This window comes from Aristolochia californica, unplaced genomic scaffold, assembly GCF_029961685.1.
Source record: "Aristolochia californica isolate CCGP_79_NKW_82.1479 unplaced genomic scaffold, dmAriCali1.0.hap1 SCAF_7, whole genome shotgun sequence".
In the NCBI taxonomy this organism is placed as follows: Eukaryota; Viridiplantae; Streptophyta; class Magnoliopsida; order Piperales; family Aristolochiaceae; genus Aristolochia; species Aristolochia californica.
In genome coordinates, this window is record NW_027182268.1 from 37,402,122 (window position 1) to 37,417,421 (window position 15,300).

The window sequence follows — 15,300 nt, forward strand, 5'->3', positions numbered from 1 at the left end:
ATAACCATCTATTCGTACAACCCCTCTTTTGTTTTAAAGGTTATTTTTCATTCATCTCCTAGGCGGACCCGAATCAGGTGGTAACTACTTTTAAGGTTAATATTTGAAAATATAGTGGCACTCATCAACATATCTATCATATCATCCAACTAGAGAATTGGAAATCAATACTTTATGATGATTTTTTTATGGCCCTTTTGTCCACGCGTATGCGCCAAATCTCATCCTTCTTTGGTGTGAATAGGGCCGGTATTGTGCAAGAGCTTAAACTCTCCTCGCTAAATCCCTTTCGAAGAAGTTCATTCACTTGTTGTAACTCGTATATTTGGCAGTGAGGCTCCTGAGTACAAAATCTTTGGAATGTTGGATGTCACACATAGGGAGAAGTGTATCTGAAGTTCCTCGGGAAAGACATCATGGAATTCCCATAAGGTGGACTCAGCTTTCGACAGGAGATCGCTTGAGGAGTTCACGGGTACACTACAGACTCACGAGGTATTTCATATTCTAACTCTTTGGGACTAACGAAGTGCAAGGTTTTCTTTTGGGTGCTCAATTGTGTTTTACCCTACATAATGGGTTTTGGTTCATGGTATTCCCATTAAACAAGGAGCAAATATTTGAACACCCATAAATGATAACATCTTGGTCATCAAAATGAACTCTTTTTAGTTGACGCCGGATGCGCGTTGAGACGTTGCAGAGAAAGGAAATTGATGAAATAGAAGAAGGACAAGAAGAAAAGAAAAAGATTGAAGAAGAAGGTGGGTGCATAAAATTTTAATTCATTCAATGATGTTCACTCATCTTTAAATAAGAAATGAAACAAAAGTTCAAATTTCAAATAAAAGATATAAATCATATCTGATGAATCTCATAAAATCAGGAAAAAAAAGGATAAACTCCTATCTGATAAATCAGGATGAAATAAAAACGACAATAAGATAAATTATAAATGTATAGGGAGGTCGGCCCCTATGGGGCCAGACATATCTGAGTGTAGACTCGTGTGACTGGTGACACACTGAAGTCCCTACCATAAGTCCAATAGTTTTTTACTAGCAGAAAAAGAAACAAGCTAAATTAACATCTTCCACTGCAAACCACCATACAATAAAGAACCATTTCAAACATGCATTTGATCAATTGATCACCATGGCAGAGCAACATTCTCGAGCATGCATCTGATCAGACAACAGAACCCCCAAGACATCCTAAGTGGTCCACTTAATAACCTGTGCAAGCAGTACATAAATATATGTAGCAAAATGGAAGCACATTACAGCATAGCCAGCTAGAAACAGATATTGTTCCATGCAACCACAAGTTCACCAAAATTTGTTCCCCCTAAACACTTTCTTGTTAGGTACTTTCTCATCTAAAAGCTCAGTTGGGAAGTGCAAAACAACATTTTTTATTTGCATTGGTTAACTTGCGTGAATATCTCATCTAATTGATGGAACTAAGGTAAAAAATACTTTTTTTTCTCATTATCTATTGGTAAATCCCTGTAAACTAAAAAGGCAATGCACACTATGACACCTCTTAGGCCTTTGAACCTGTTTTTAAAGTAAATATGCATTTCACAAAGAACAAGAACAAGAACAAGAACAGGTAACCTAAAGCCAAGAACAAGGCATTTTAAGTTATAAAATGATAACACCTCCTTACCTTCTAATACCATCCACATATTTTAATTAAACTAAAACCTAAATAGTACAATAGAATACCAAATAAAATAACTAAGTTAGATATGTTTATCGATAAACCCCAGGTATTTCTAGGTAATATATAAAAAATGTTATGTAATAGAGCAATTATCAAACGCTATCTTAGCAGCGTTATTAGACACCCCAGAAATTTGTAAGGAGTAGCTGCCATACTGTTGTTCAATTACCATCATAATCTCATTACGATCACGCAAAATCTTCCTGAGATATGGAAGAGACGTGCCAAAGTCTGTATAATGGTCCACAGGTGCAAAGGGCAGAACAAGAAAACCCTAAAATGATTTCTTATTCAAAATGGAGAACCCGCAGTCCCTACTCTCTACAAAACAATGGAAAACCTAGTTCTTATTCTCTTCTACCTTGAAATAGCTTTTCTAGTTACATCTGGCCAGCAGGAGACTTTAGTTCAACCTCCCCATAAATAACTTGTAAAGTGCACCCCCCTTCCTGTCCTACTCTACTAAGCTATCAACAAAATTTGCTCCACGTATCTGTGAGTGCAGATTCTTGCAGTACATAATGAAGAAATATTTAGATGACAACAAGCATCGGCCACGGACAGCAACAGATGGACAGCAATGGATCAGATATTCATGTTGACAGTGACACAGCCCTCAGATGCAGGATGCACGCACAGGGAGTACTGGAAAGGAAATGTTTGATAATTTTGTTAATACCTAAAACTCAAACACTAGATATCTACCAGCTAAATTCTAAATATACAGCAAAACAAGCTTATGCACCTTGATTAAAGCTGCTCCAACGTGGGACTTGGGGGGCAGCGGAGTCCAGTTCTTTCTTCTTCCCTCCAACTGCTCATTTGTCAATTCCACATCTATCGATCTTTTCTGAACATCAATTGTGATTATATCTCCATTCTGAATCAGGGCAATTGGCCCGCCTTCCTGCAACAGAGTAGATTACTTCAGATGATTTAAACACTTTGTGCACTTACAAAATTCATTTTAATCTAAAACATATTCTAGCACAAACTCCCTTCACAAATTAGATTTGATATTGAGAATGAAGATTATAATACCCAAGCTTCAGGACAAATATGACCGATAACAAAGCCATGCGAGCCACCAGAAAACCTTCCATCAGTCAACAAGGCAACTTCCTGCAGTATTTGGAGAGACTCTTTAGCAATACCCCACTTTAACCAAGAAACTGACCCAAAGAATCATCATTACATTGATTTCTTACACTTCTAAAAAGTTGGCAACCTAGCATTTTACAGTTATCTTTTGAATTAAAGAAAAATGGACTGTCTTATATCTATCACAAATGTAAAGGTACCCTCGTCCATGTTCATAGGATACTATTCAACTACTAGCCTTGTACTCTGCCAACCTGCTAGATTGTACATAAAGATCACATATACCTTCCCAAGACCTGCACCCATTATGGCACTGGTTGGCATTAGCATTTCAGGCATGCCAGGCCCACCCTTGGGTCCTTCCCCTCTAATAACAACAACTCTACCCTGCAAGAGATTCAGGCAATAGAAGCAATTTAAAATGCCATAAAATTCATAACAGTGTTTTCTTTTAGGTTCAAGAGAAAAAAGTGAGAAGGATTTTATCATGTCCATAGACAGAATAAAAAGATAGAAACAGATCTAAAATTATGCAAGGAATTGAGATGAAAATCTTGAGAAAGGCCTACATAATAACAATCTGACATATGGTAGATGTGAGGGGGAGGAAAAGGTTCACCTAACCAAAGTTGAGCAGGGCTTTGATTTTCAAAAGAAAAGTGAGGGAAGAGAAACTAAAAGTAGTTTTTCTGTGGTCTCAGAGTATCCCCATAAAATAAGAAAATATAATATAATAAAAACAAAAAAATTATTTTACACACACACACCACCACACAAAAAAAAAAATATACAAACACAAAAAAAGAAAGAAAATGATTGAGCTAACTTAGCTAAAGATGCCACATGATCTAAATGAGATTTGGGGAGAAAACGTTATCGCCTTTACGGGTCATTTCGTAATTTCATATCATCATGAATGCAATTGGCAATGACACACCAGGCAGTGGGTGTAAAGATCAGGAAAATCAAATTGCTCAGATTTTCAAGTTGAGTGATTGTTACCTTTATAAAAATAAAAAGTGATTGTTACCTGTATCAGATCACAGTCTCTGACAAGCATACCTTAAAGCTCATAGGATTTTCAGAGATAGCAGCCAGCATAGATTCCTCACCCTCAAAGACGAGAGCCGGACCTGCAAAAGGTTTAATGTTATTATGTGCTCCCCAATATCATCACAGCAAAACAAAAACAGCAGACAATGTCTTCAATGAACAGCAAGATGGTGGACAGTTCAAGATACATAACCAGAGAAATAAAGGCCTTCCTTCCCAGTAATTTTTGCCACAGAACCATTCGGTGCTAGATTGCCTTTTAGTATTTGGATATGAGCTGTCTTCTTGATAGGTGTTTCAATGGGACTTATAATTTGCTGATATAGTTAAAGCAAAGAGTCATCAGATTCATGCCGTCTATACAATAGCTAAAACCAGTGTTTTATGAAAAGAAATTTCTCACCTGACCATCAGCCAAGCTAGGGTGAGATAACACATTCTCTGCAAGTGTCTTCCCAGTAACTGAAAAAAATTATATACGATAAATGAACAGATAGCATCTCAAGGAAGGTAAACTAAGCTACCTTCATTTTGTTAGTTTCTGAATTAACCAACCTACCTGTGATACAATCCCCATCCAGAAATCCTTTCTCTAGAAGGTAACGAATAACTGCAGGGGTTCCCCCAATCTAAAAAGAATATGGATATAGCACAGAAGCATTAGCAAAATAGTTCTACAAAGAGAGAGAGAGAGAGAGAGGAGAAGCAATGGGTTTTTGTTCCATTAGGATCCAATCACCCGCTTATCTGCTTCAATGCCAAGGAACACTTCCCACATGTGGATCAAGTATAGCTTGCCCTTATTAGTTACAACTGTTTTCTTTTTTTTTTTATTACACCATAAATCATATCTTGGCATGGACCAGTTCAAGTTCAACTATTCAAACTAGTGCTTGGACATGGTGGAGCATGAATCCCACAAGACTGCTCAATTTCATTAATAAAAAACTACCAGAAGGATCAAATGGAAACAAAAGTACAAATATTTCCAGCTTCACCATACCTTGTGTATATCCTCCATGACATATTTGCCACTAGGCTTGAGATCTGCTAGCAAAGGAACTTCGTCACTAACCTTCTGAAAATCATCAAGTGTCAAATCAAGACCAGCAGACCTGCAAAAACCCACTCAATGAATAGGTGGCAGAAAGAGAATTTTTCCATTTGTATATATGGATAACATAAGCATAGTTACTACCTTGCAATAGCAATCAAATGCAACACTGCATTGGTGGATCCCCCTAGAGCCATAACAATTACCATTGCATTCCTTAATGACTTCCTGGTAATTATATCCCGTGGCTTCAAATCCATTTTTAGGAGCTCCAAAAGATAATGCCCAGCATTATAGCACTCTAGCAATTTCATCTTGTCTTCAGCTGGTGTTGAAGAGCTATTCCACATACAAAAACGAAATAAAAAGTAAACAAGGAGAAATACACAAAAATATTTAATAGAACTCTGAGCACATATTAAGCCCAAAATGGGATGTTATCAATTAAAGTCCATAAAGATACCAGAGCGTGACTGATGATACCTCCCAGGAAGTGACATACCCATCACTTCAATAGCAGAAGCCATGGTATTAGCTGTATACATTCCTCCACAAGCCCCTGCTCCAGGACAAGAATTCCGAATAACATTCATTCTCTGTTCGTCAGTGATGGAACCGCTAACATACTCTCCATATGCCTACAAATTATGAAAGAATACTCAAAGCATGTTACTAGTCACAATTTTGTTTCTTTGTTTCACAAGAAACTACAGATAAAGTATCACAGACACCCTCCATAAAATAATACATATCTTCACAGTTCCTAAGAGGTCAGCATCTACATTTCCATGAGCAGTAAGTATTTGAACTGAGTAAAAATTGGTGATTTGTAAGTATTTCGGACTGAGCAAATTGCTGATTGAGTCAGCTAACTCTCAGATATATGCTTTATCAGAACACACATAACTACAGGATAATAACTGCAAACCTAGTTCCTAAACTAGAAGAGAAGGAACAATATGTCCCACAAACACATCTAAAAAGATTTACTATTACATATTTTTTGAAAGTCAAAAGACAAAGGCTTCAAGTTTTCTCCACTAAGTTGAGCATTGACAGAGAAATAGAGATCAGCATACCTGAAAAGCGGAGATTATATCATAGGTGTGGCCTTCAAAATGCCCTGGCTGTAAAAAGAAGGACAGTATTTGATAAGAACAAAATATAAAAACCAACTGGATGCATACATATACATCAATATTAGCAGGTTGTGCCTAAACAAGTTTGGTTTCTGCCAGATAGTTACTTCTTACAGGCTGCATGCTTTGGTCCCTTTGTAGTGTCACACTCCCGAGTATCATGCAGACCCTTAGAGAAAAAAAACACCTAAGCATATTGCTCAGAATCAATGAATCAACTATAGTTTGGGCCCCATACCACTCAAAGTTTAGGGAACCCTCCAGCTCAAAGACTGCCACTGGCAAAATTATCTTTATGCAAATCTCAGCTATCAGTCTAAAGCGGAAAGCTCCCTCCACCATCTGGCTAAAACCCAATTTGAATGGGAGATCATTGTTTGGAAAACCTTGTCAACAAATATGACAAATGCTGGAACAAATGAACCTAATTTTTTTCTTTTTGGTCTTTCCAAAACATGTTAGTGTCCATGACACAAGCATGGGGATAGTGCTCACATTTGTTTAATGGTTAAAAGAGTACTGAATCTTGTCATACACTCACTAAGCACAACTGCTTACAGTATTTGCCAAGTGGTTTTCAACTAGTTTCCTACTATGAAGAGCTCTGATTTGGTTGCTAATGCAGCAACAATGTAACAGTTGCTGAAAAAGTAACCACCTCAAAGACATGTCAACCCCTTTATCAAGCTGCTTAACCAACTTCCTCCATTCAAAGCCAGTAGAGTTTGTTACAGAGGGACAGAAAGTGCGTGAACAAACAGCTATAATTTGTAGTGAGCGATGAAAGGAACAGAAAATCAAGTAACATATTTCTCTTTCTTTTTTTATTCTACTTTTTGTTTCTGCAAAGAAATTACAGAGAGGAGGGTACATAATAGCAGCTTTACACTACTTTGCGATGCTCTGGTTTTTTAGGTGCCAGATTCATGTACTAAAACTGATAATTTAGTAAGCTGGTCTCTGTCAATCTGGTGCTTAGAAATTCAGATGTTTAGTCTATGTGATTTTCTTCAATGTCTTTGTCTTTCTTCAGATCATAACAAGCTCTTTGGTCACATTCCAAGCATAAATTTTATGAAGTTGAGCAAGCACTGTTTAGAAGTACTGCAAACAATTCTGCCCTGCAAGTGAAAAGGACCATTATCCGCATTTTAAGAGGTTCACCTTGCTCCTTCTCTGATCCCAAAATTCTCTCTGTATTCTTCAAGGAAAGAATTCATACTACGACTAGCAGAAAATAAATGAAATCTACTAGTACAGCAATGAGTACAAAATAAAAGGGAATGAACAATAATAAAAATGAAGGCTTCAGCTACAAGTTTCCTTTCACCACAGAGTCAGGAATCTAACCTACAGAGTCAGGAATCTAACCTTGATGGTTCCACCATAGATCATAATGCTGGGTCGATTGAACCGTACCATAGCCATAATAGAACCAGGCATCTGTAAGCATATTGTTACATTACATTTCACCATACATCCGACAAAACAGTAATAAGCCATAAGAAAAACACAAATGATGAAAATAAAAAAATGATTTTTTTCCTTTTTCGTTTCCTTTTTAACGCTTCCTTCCAATTTGTGGTGAAATGTCACATGAAACAAGCTTCGAAAGAAGAAAAAAGCTATCGTACGTTCTTGTCGCATCCCGGGATGGAAATATTGGCATCATACCACTGCGCTTGCGTAACAATCTCAATGCTATCAGCAATCAGATCCCTCGAGAGCAAACTGTAGCGCATCCCGCTGGTGCCCATAGAGATGGCATCACTGACTCCAATAGTATTGAACCTGAACGGAACCATGCCGGCGTCACTCACGCCCTTCTTGACTTCCTCGGAGAGGGCCATAAGATGCATGTTGCAGGTATTCCCTTCGTACCAAACAGAGGAAATTCCTACCTGAGGCTTGGACATGTCCTCGTCGGAGAGGCCGACACCGTAGAGAATAGCCTGGGAACCGCCCTGGGACTTAGGCTCTGTGATGCGGGAGCTGTATTTGTTGAGTTTCGTGGCTTGGGCGGGCTCGGCAGCCTGGGCAGTGGCGCGGATGGAGAGGAAGCCAGTGGCGCCATTTGCCGGATTTTGGGTGGAATGAAAATTTCGAGGCTTGGAGAGAGCAGGGGAAGGCCGGGATATGACGGTGGTCTGCATGGTTGCTGCAGAGAGAGAGAGAGCGAGGGTGAGCGGCGGCGATGCGGGAGGAGAGACTTGGAGGGTTTTGTAGTTTAGGGTTTATGACACCTTTGGAGTTTGGGATAGGGACGGATAACGACTTCTATTAGGTGAGGAAACTGGAGTGAGACTCCGGATAACGACTTCTGTTAGGTGGAGAGACCCACTGGAATACCTTAGCGAGCCAACACGCTATCCCAGCCCGCTGCAGGCTGTTGATCGTACCTATGGTCCAGCCTAGGCGGCACCCTTGTAACACTGACAGTAAGAAAGAACGACATTAGAAATATATTTTGTTCTGTTGATCCGAAAGTATGACATATGCATTACACAAGCGTGGTTTATGCGTTAGAGAAGCGTGATATATGTGTTACGGAGGCGCACATGAATAAGCCTCAAACCTAACGGATTTCGTTCGTTGGCACTCTAATCCAACCAACACGCTCATCTTCACCGTAGGATAAAAAAAAAAAATCCTACGGCTTGAATAAGGTTTTCCGTTGAATATGTGTCAATAGTGTGTTGTTTTTTCCCTTATATAAACGCTGGAGAGATCCGAGGTCCTCCTCATCCTCAACCCTTAAGCAGACACTTGACTCCTTTGTCTCATTTTCTTCTTCCCCGGATCTCTTCTCTTTCAAGAAGCAAGATCTCGGTGAAGACGATGTTTCAGAAGCAATATCTCAAAAGGTTGCAGAAACGAAAGGAAAAGTCATGTAAATCGACCGGCGATCATAGCAAGGAGTGTCAGAATGAGGTGGAAGACGAAGATAATCTTTCGTACCTCACAAAAGAGAAGGTAGTATTTGGTAACCGAGAAGGTCAGATTGTATGACTATTTTTATTTCAAGTCCTTGCTTTAATATTTATCTTCCTGTTTTTGTTCTTGTGAATCAGCCGCTTTGGAAGAACTTTCATTTTAACTATCCAGACTTCTTCACTTTTAACTTTTGATATGGTAGGAGAGGAAAGTGCTGTTTACCTGAAACCAAACCGGACCTATTTGCTGCCCCCAAATACACGTGCTAGCATATCTTACCCGGGTAGCGGTGGGTGTGGTTCGGGATGGGCAACTTTATTTGTTATTAAACGGGTTGACTCGAACCTGACTCATTTATTGAACATATTTGTATTTATATAATGTTCCCATAAAAAGCAGTGATTTTTATTAAAAAAAGATTGAAAACAACTACTAATTGAGAAAGCAAAGGCATTGATTTTGCAAGAAAATCAGTGAGTTAAAACAAATCAGGGTTCTGTGACGTAGACTTGGAAACTAACTTAAATAGATAAAAAATTGAGTCAGATTAACCGAGTCAAATTGGGACTCTTTAGTCTGTGACTGGACTCAAAGCGAGTCAGAAGAGGTTTGACCTAAAATCTTTGTTTTTATATTTGTTGTTCTTATATGATCCAGACTCGAACTTTAGTGCCTTGTTCGAAGTATGGGAAGGGCAACCAAAGGATCAGAAGCCCCAAAAAGTCTTTTCTCCTACATGTTCATCAGCGTGGCACAGAACTGAACGCCATTGCTGTGTGTCCTTGGGGCTTGGGGATGGCCGGAGAAAATTTTGGCCGCGTCTACATCCCTGTAACGCAAGTCACATGACGTGGCAGTAGATCTTAGGGTCTGTAAGGAATTTGATTATTATTATTTATTTTTGGGAACGTAAAATTTTATTTTTTATGTTTTTTCTTTTCATTGCTTTCCAAACATACCCTAAGAGAACATCTCGGCTACGTCGGCGCGTCAACGGCGGACTACACGGAAGGAGACTATTCGTCCGACCAAGCGGACCGATTGGTTGACGGAATCAGTTGGTGGGGGCCCACTGATGTACTTTGACTGTCGTGGTCGTGAAGTCGGAGCGGTATAAAGTCCGTTCGTAGTAGTGTTCAGCAAGCCTGGAATTCCAGACAGACGGAAATAGAAAATTTTGCAGAAAGCCAAAAAGAGAAACAAACAGTACAGGCATCGAGTAGAAAGGGTAGCACGAAAAGAAGCCAGTCCCACCTCACAGAGTTCGCAGCACCATTACCTTCTCGATCGCCCAAACAGTACTTTCTTTTTCTGTGAACTCTACTGTTTACTCTCTCCTCTTAACTTCATAGCAGTTCTGAAATTTGATCGACAAGGAGGAAAGATGAACGACGACTTTTACCTCCTTGAGGAAAGGACCGGAGCCACCCGCTCTGAGACCGAAAAATGCAAGAGGTGAATCTGAGTTTTACTGGTTTTAGCTTTTGAGATTCAGCTTTTCGAGAGAAGGAGATTAGAAACGATCTTTTTAGCTTTTGCTTCTTGTCGCGGTTTTAGTATCTGCAACGGTCGCCTCTGCTTCAACTCGAGGTTTGGGAGTCTGCAGATGATTAGCATTAGATCATCGTATTCTTAGTTTCAGTTATGTTGATTATTCTTTTGAAGAGGGAAGCGGTCGAGTTTTAGCTCTGAGTCGAGGTTTAGCTTAGAAGTGCAGCAGCTTCAGAAAGCGTATGGTTTTAGCATTTCCGAGCGTAGTTATTGTTCCTCTATGAGACAAGCAGAGAAGTTCAAGTCTGTAGGTCGTACAACTACATCGCTGCTTCCGCGAAGAAAATGCGATTTTCTTGCTGAGTTCTTAACGCTGCAAAAGTCGCTTAAGAATCCCTGGAACATGTGATTTCGGCAACTTTCCCTGTTTGTTCGTTCCTCCATTATTGTTCCGGATCAGGAAGCAAGATCCGAAAAAGAATTTCTTTCATATGCGAAGCAAGCATTGAAAGCGAAATCTCGGAAAATTTCTCCTCGCAAACTCCAAGAAGCTATCAGATGCCATAACTATTACCCGCGGTTCGGTGGGATCTATTTCGATTTAGAAGTAGAACCCTAGGAAATAGAGCGAGAGAGGGAGAAACACTGCATAATTTACAATTTCAGTAGTAAATATCATGCACAAGGCAGTTCCCAACGGTTGAGCGGAGGGTGAGAGGTCTAGATTTCTTTCTGCGGGGTATTTTGGGAATCTTGAGTCTTTGAGTCACGCTGAACGTGGCCGTCTTCTCGTTTGTTCTCTAGCTGTATGTTTGAGAAAGAGTTGGAGTCGTCGTTGCAAGAAGAACCAGAGCGGAGCAGCGTAGGGAGATTTTGGGTTGAAGAGAGGAAGCAGGGGGAAATAATGGGTAGCCTCGACCTGACGGAGCCTCGCATTAGCAGCGGACGCACGCCGGGAGCGCGGAAGAAGCCTGTCCCCGACGCCGTCATAAACCTTGATCAGTAAGTCCAACGTGATCTTTAATTGGAGATTTTCTTGAATTCGATTTGATTTCTTCGTTTTACTTTCTTGTGTTAAAGTCTACCCTTTTTCTCTTCTCTTGAATTCCTATCGGCTTTCGCGAGCATCTGAGGATAATTTCGTGCTTCTCCCACGGCGCACGTTAGCTGCTTGCTTTCTCGATGCACTGCAGTGTCGCCGTGTCGCTTAATTAAGAACCGGACTTCAATCTCCGAGGCTCCTGTCTGCTATACCTGTGCGCCGACGTCTCGGAGTCTACTCCTGGTCACTCCTCTGCCTCTACTTCTGTTTAATGGCCCACGCACTGGCTCAGTATTCTCACAGAGTTTTAATCCGAGAGGATCAGACAATGCAGAACAGGGGAACTTATTTGGTTCTTTTCAGTTTTCATTTCTCCTTAGTCGTTTATTGGGTTGGGATCGTCTTTTCTATGTGGACTCGCCTGATACCTTTTTGTTCGCTAAATCAAACGGTCAAGCGAACGTTAGCTTGTTGACTGGGCCAGATCAACTGGGAACACACCCAATGAGGTAGATGGTCTCATGGTGTGTTACGTAGTGGGCAGAGGTGCCATGTCTTTGGTTTATGGTTGTGGTAGGGCTTCTCGAGCAACTGCTTTTTGCGGGCGCTTCTGTTATTAAAGTGACGTATGACATTCATATACATCTAGTCGATATTGTATTTGCCGCGCCAGTGACGCATATCTCATTTTGTTTGAGAACTAATCACGAACTTGATGCAGTGGTGATCCGACCATGTTCGAGGCTTTCTGGCGGGAGATGGGTGACAGAAGTACAATTGCGATTCCTGGCTGGCAGACCATGAGCTATTTCTCCGACGTCGGGAACGTTTGCTGGTTTTTGGAGCCGGAATTCGCTGAGGAGGTACATAAACTACACAAGTTTGTAGGCAACGCAGAGACTAAGGGGCGTCATGTAGTCGTGGGAAACGGTTCGACCCAACTGTTCCAAGCCGCATTGTATGCCCTGTCTCCTCCTGACGCATCCGAGCCCATGAGTGTGGTCTCTGCCGTTCCCTATTATTCGGTGAGTTCAAATCTACTTTATCTGTTCTTGATAACCAGCAATTCTATTTGTTTGATTCGCTTAATTATTTCCATGTGTTTCTGTTTTCGTTTGTTTACATGAGACGAAATTATACATAAAAGTTCTGTATAACAAGCTTGGGTGATGTTCATGTCCTGCAGTAATGCATATAGTCAAACGCCCTAATCATGTGATGCATGTACACATGGGCATGATTCCATTGAAACTGAAAACGAGGACCAAGAGATGCATGTGGCTATGGCGGCCTGCTTCTTTGCCTACCCATATTGATACATTGCCCCTTGACTAGGACAGGCGAAAATGGTGGTCATGCATTCAGTCTCTATTATCATTACGTTTTACTTGTTCCTAGATGTTCCTGAGGGTCAGATGAATGGTCTGCTTTTGAGTTCTCAACAGAAATTATTGACCATGTCCCACTGAAGTTCAGTTGCTGGAATATTTCCTGGAAATAAGTGGCTTATAATTCTGCCGGTCACATAAAGGAGTGAGCCATTAGGACAAACAGTTGTAGTGGCTTTCTGTTGTTGTTTAATTTAATGTCTGTTCAGTTCAAACATATTAGCGTGTTTTGTCTCCATGTCTCTTGTGACTTAAGACGCTCTCTGCGTCCATGTCTTCCGCCTCAGTAATCTCTTTAAAGTTTAAACCTGTCTTCTTTCCCTTGATTCTCGGTTATACTAAAAACCCCCAAAAATTCATTCAGTCGATACTACTCTGAAAATGACCGGAAGTTCAGTCTTAGATAATCTATGTCAAGCAACTATCATCCACTTTTGACATATCTGATGATTAAGTTTGGTGTCTGAATCACGTGGCATCTGTTGAAGCGCACTTGGCTCGCAGTTTGGAATAGTTTTTCACTACATGTGTTGAGGGTATATTCTTAGAACATGACCCACATAGTTCAATTGATTACAATTCACATTTGCTTCATTTTTTATGTTGATGAGTCAAAAACATACAGAGAACATGATGTGGAATCACGTTAATTGCTTGTGGAGTAGTTTATTTAGTGAAATTGCCTTTACCTGCATATGGGGCAAATTTGATATTGACCCATTAGCGTCAAATGCTCCATTTGCCACTTCCTTTTCATGTGCAAGTTTTGTGTGGTGTTTTCAGCCATGCTGACAATTCTTATTGACCGCCTTCCTGTTGCAGTCCTATGCACTAATCACAGACTTCCTAAAATCAGGCCTCTATAAGTGGCGCGGAGATGCGTACACATTTAAGTCCGACACGCCATACATAGAGATGGTCACGTCTCCGAACAACCCAGATGGCTTTATCAGGCAGTCTGTGATCAACAAGGAAGGAGGGAAGACCGTCCATGATCTTGCATATTACTGGCCACAATACACTCCTATTACAGAACCAGCGGATTATGATGTTATGCTCTTTACTGTTTCTAAAAGCACTGGACATGCTGGTATCCGAATTGGGTAAATCCTTCTTTATAAAAGCTGACAATCATTTTAAATTTTTAATGCTCTATAGCGGTCTTCATATGCGCTGATCATAGACATCTCACTTATCAAATTCCGAGCCTAATCATAAACCTGTCTATACATTGGTCCAATTATTGCATCTATCAGTCAGATCACATGCTTGAAGCTACCCCAACTCGAGCGCAACCTTTCACCCCCGTGGGGACTGGATTCTTGGTTTTAACTCTTAGTAATGGTAAATGAAACAGAGAATAGGGTGTTGTTGGTTCGGCTAGGGGCCAAGGACCCTTTTCAAGTTGACTCGGGAACTTTTTTTCTGCTTTTGAGGATACCTAACTTTCCATTGTACAGCTATGAAGCAAGATGTGACCAACACTATCTGAATCCGGCTTGCAGGTGGGCTCTTGTTAAGGACAGTGAGGTGGCAAGGAAGATGGCAAAATTCATCGAGCTGAACACTATCGGGGTGTCGAAGGACTCCCAGCTTCGAGTTGCAAAGATCCTACGAACAGTGCGAGAAGGACATGAGATTGGCATGGATAAGTTTTTCGATTATGGCCGTCGACTTATGAGTGAGAGATGGGACAAGCTGAGGGAAGTCGTGAAGAGCAACGCCATCTTCAGCTTGCCGGAGTTCCCCTCTGAACACTGCAAATTTTTTGGTGACATGTGCACATCACATCCTGGTAACGAGCCATTTATAAGTTCATATTCGCATAGATATGGTTGTTCTTTTCTAATCTGATGAGGAAGGTGAATGGAACCCGTTTCCAGATCTAAAAACACGACAGAAACTGGAAATGTTTGACAATTTTGCCGCTTCAAGTTCAAACACTCTTGATTTAATTAACTGCGTTCTCCTGTTTGCAGCTTTTGCTTGGTTGAAATGTGAGGGGGAAATAGAAGACTGCGAGGCTTTGCTGAAGAGCCACAAAATCCTGACTCGCGGTGGGAAGCACTTCGGAGAAGACCCCAAGTATGTTAGGATCAGCATGTTGGATAGACATGAAGTTTTCGCCCTTTTCATCGAACGATTGTCTGCCATGAATTGATGAGTTCTGATTTTAAGTAGTTCTGCCTGCCTACGTGTTTTTTTTTTTTTTTTCGGGTCCCGAGGGAAAGCTAGAGGCTTACAAGAGTTACAGGTTTTCATTTTTTTGTGTAGCTGAAGGTAATCGAACAGCAGTATAAAAAAATGTTTTTTTTTCCAGGGGCTGTAATAAATACTGGTTAGTTCTCGAGGCTGTCATGGACTCGCTCC

The 15,300-nt window shown here is 40.6% G+C and overlaps 2 protein-coding genes across 5 annotated transcripts; one reads left to right on the top strand and one right to left on the bottom strand.

Annotated features, from left to right (window-relative positions):
* Positions 1-1,993: 1,993 nt before the first annotated feature.
* LOC137936993 (dihydroxy-acid dehydratase, chloroplastic) lies at positions 1,994-8,371 on the bottom strand. Its single transcript, XM_068781994.1, has 14 exons — positions 7,710-8,371; positions 7,447-7,518; positions 6,016-6,063; positions 5,420-5,574; positions 5,081-5,275; positions 4,886-4,997; positions 4,442-4,511; positions 4,286-4,344; positions 4,076-4,199; positions 3,892-3,962; positions 3,115-3,216; positions 2,770-2,850; positions 2,474-2,635; positions 1,994-2,373 (listed from the first exon to the last, which is right to left on the bottom strand). Exons 1-14 carry the CDS (start codon positions 8,226-8,228, stop codon positions 2,314-2,316), a joined length of 1,830 nt encoding a protein of 609 aa, XP_068638095.1. The 5' UTR covers positions 8,229-8,371; the 3' UTR covers positions 1,994-2,313.
* A 482-nt stretch (positions 8,372-8,853) lies between these two features.
* LOC137936995 (tryptophan aminotransferase-related protein 2-like) lies at positions 8,854-15,276 on the top strand. Of its 4 annotated transcripts, XM_068781995.1 has the most exons (6): positions 10,297-10,464; positions 11,305-11,502; positions 12,264-12,567; positions 13,753-14,033; positions 14,436-14,725; positions 14,910-15,276. In XM_068781995.1, exons 1-6 carry the CDS (start codon positions 10,394-10,396, stop codon positions 15,089-15,091), a joined length of 1,326 nt encoding a protein of 441 aa, XP_068638096.1. In that variant the 5' UTR covers positions 10,297-10,393; the 3' UTR covers positions 15,092-15,276. The 4 variants fall into 4 exon arrangements, with proteins under 4 accessions (XP_068638099.1, XP_068638096.1, XP_068638097.1 ...); XM_068781998.1 differs by lacking the exons at positions 10,297-10,464; positions 11,305-11,502 and adding an exon at positions 8,854-9,048; XM_068781996.1 differs by lacking the exon at positions 11,305-11,502.
* The last annotated feature ends 24 nt before the right edge of the window (positions 15,277-15,300 follow it).

Excerpts from the sequence above, each read along its gene's own strand:
- LOC137936993 (XM_068781994.1), bottom strand. The coding sequence starts at position 8,228 with ATGCAGACCACCGTCATATCCCGGCCTTCCCCTGCTCTCTCCAAGCCT. Across the intron at positions 2,636-2,769 it reads ATATTTGTCCTGAAGCTTGG|GAAGGCGGGCCAATTGCCCT; the intron begins GTATTATAATCT and ends ACTCTGTTGCAG. Across the intron at positions 2,374-2,473 it reads TTGGAGCAGCTTTAATCAAG|TACTCCCTGTGCGTGCATCC; the intron begins GTGCATAAGCTT and ends TTTCCTTTCCAG.
- LOC137936995 (XM_068781995.1), top strand. The coding sequence starts at position 10,394 with ATGAACGACGACTTTTACCTCCTTGAGGAAAGGACCGGAGCCACCCGC. Across the intron at positions 11,503-12,263 it reads GCCGTCATAAACCTTGATCA|TGGTGATCCGACCATGTTCG; the intron begins GTAAGTCCAACG and ends AACTTGATGCAG. Across the intron at positions 14,034-14,435 it reads CATGCTGGTATCCGAATTGG|GTGGGCTCTTGTTAAGGACA; the intron begins GTAAATCCTTCT and ends TCCGGCTTGCAG.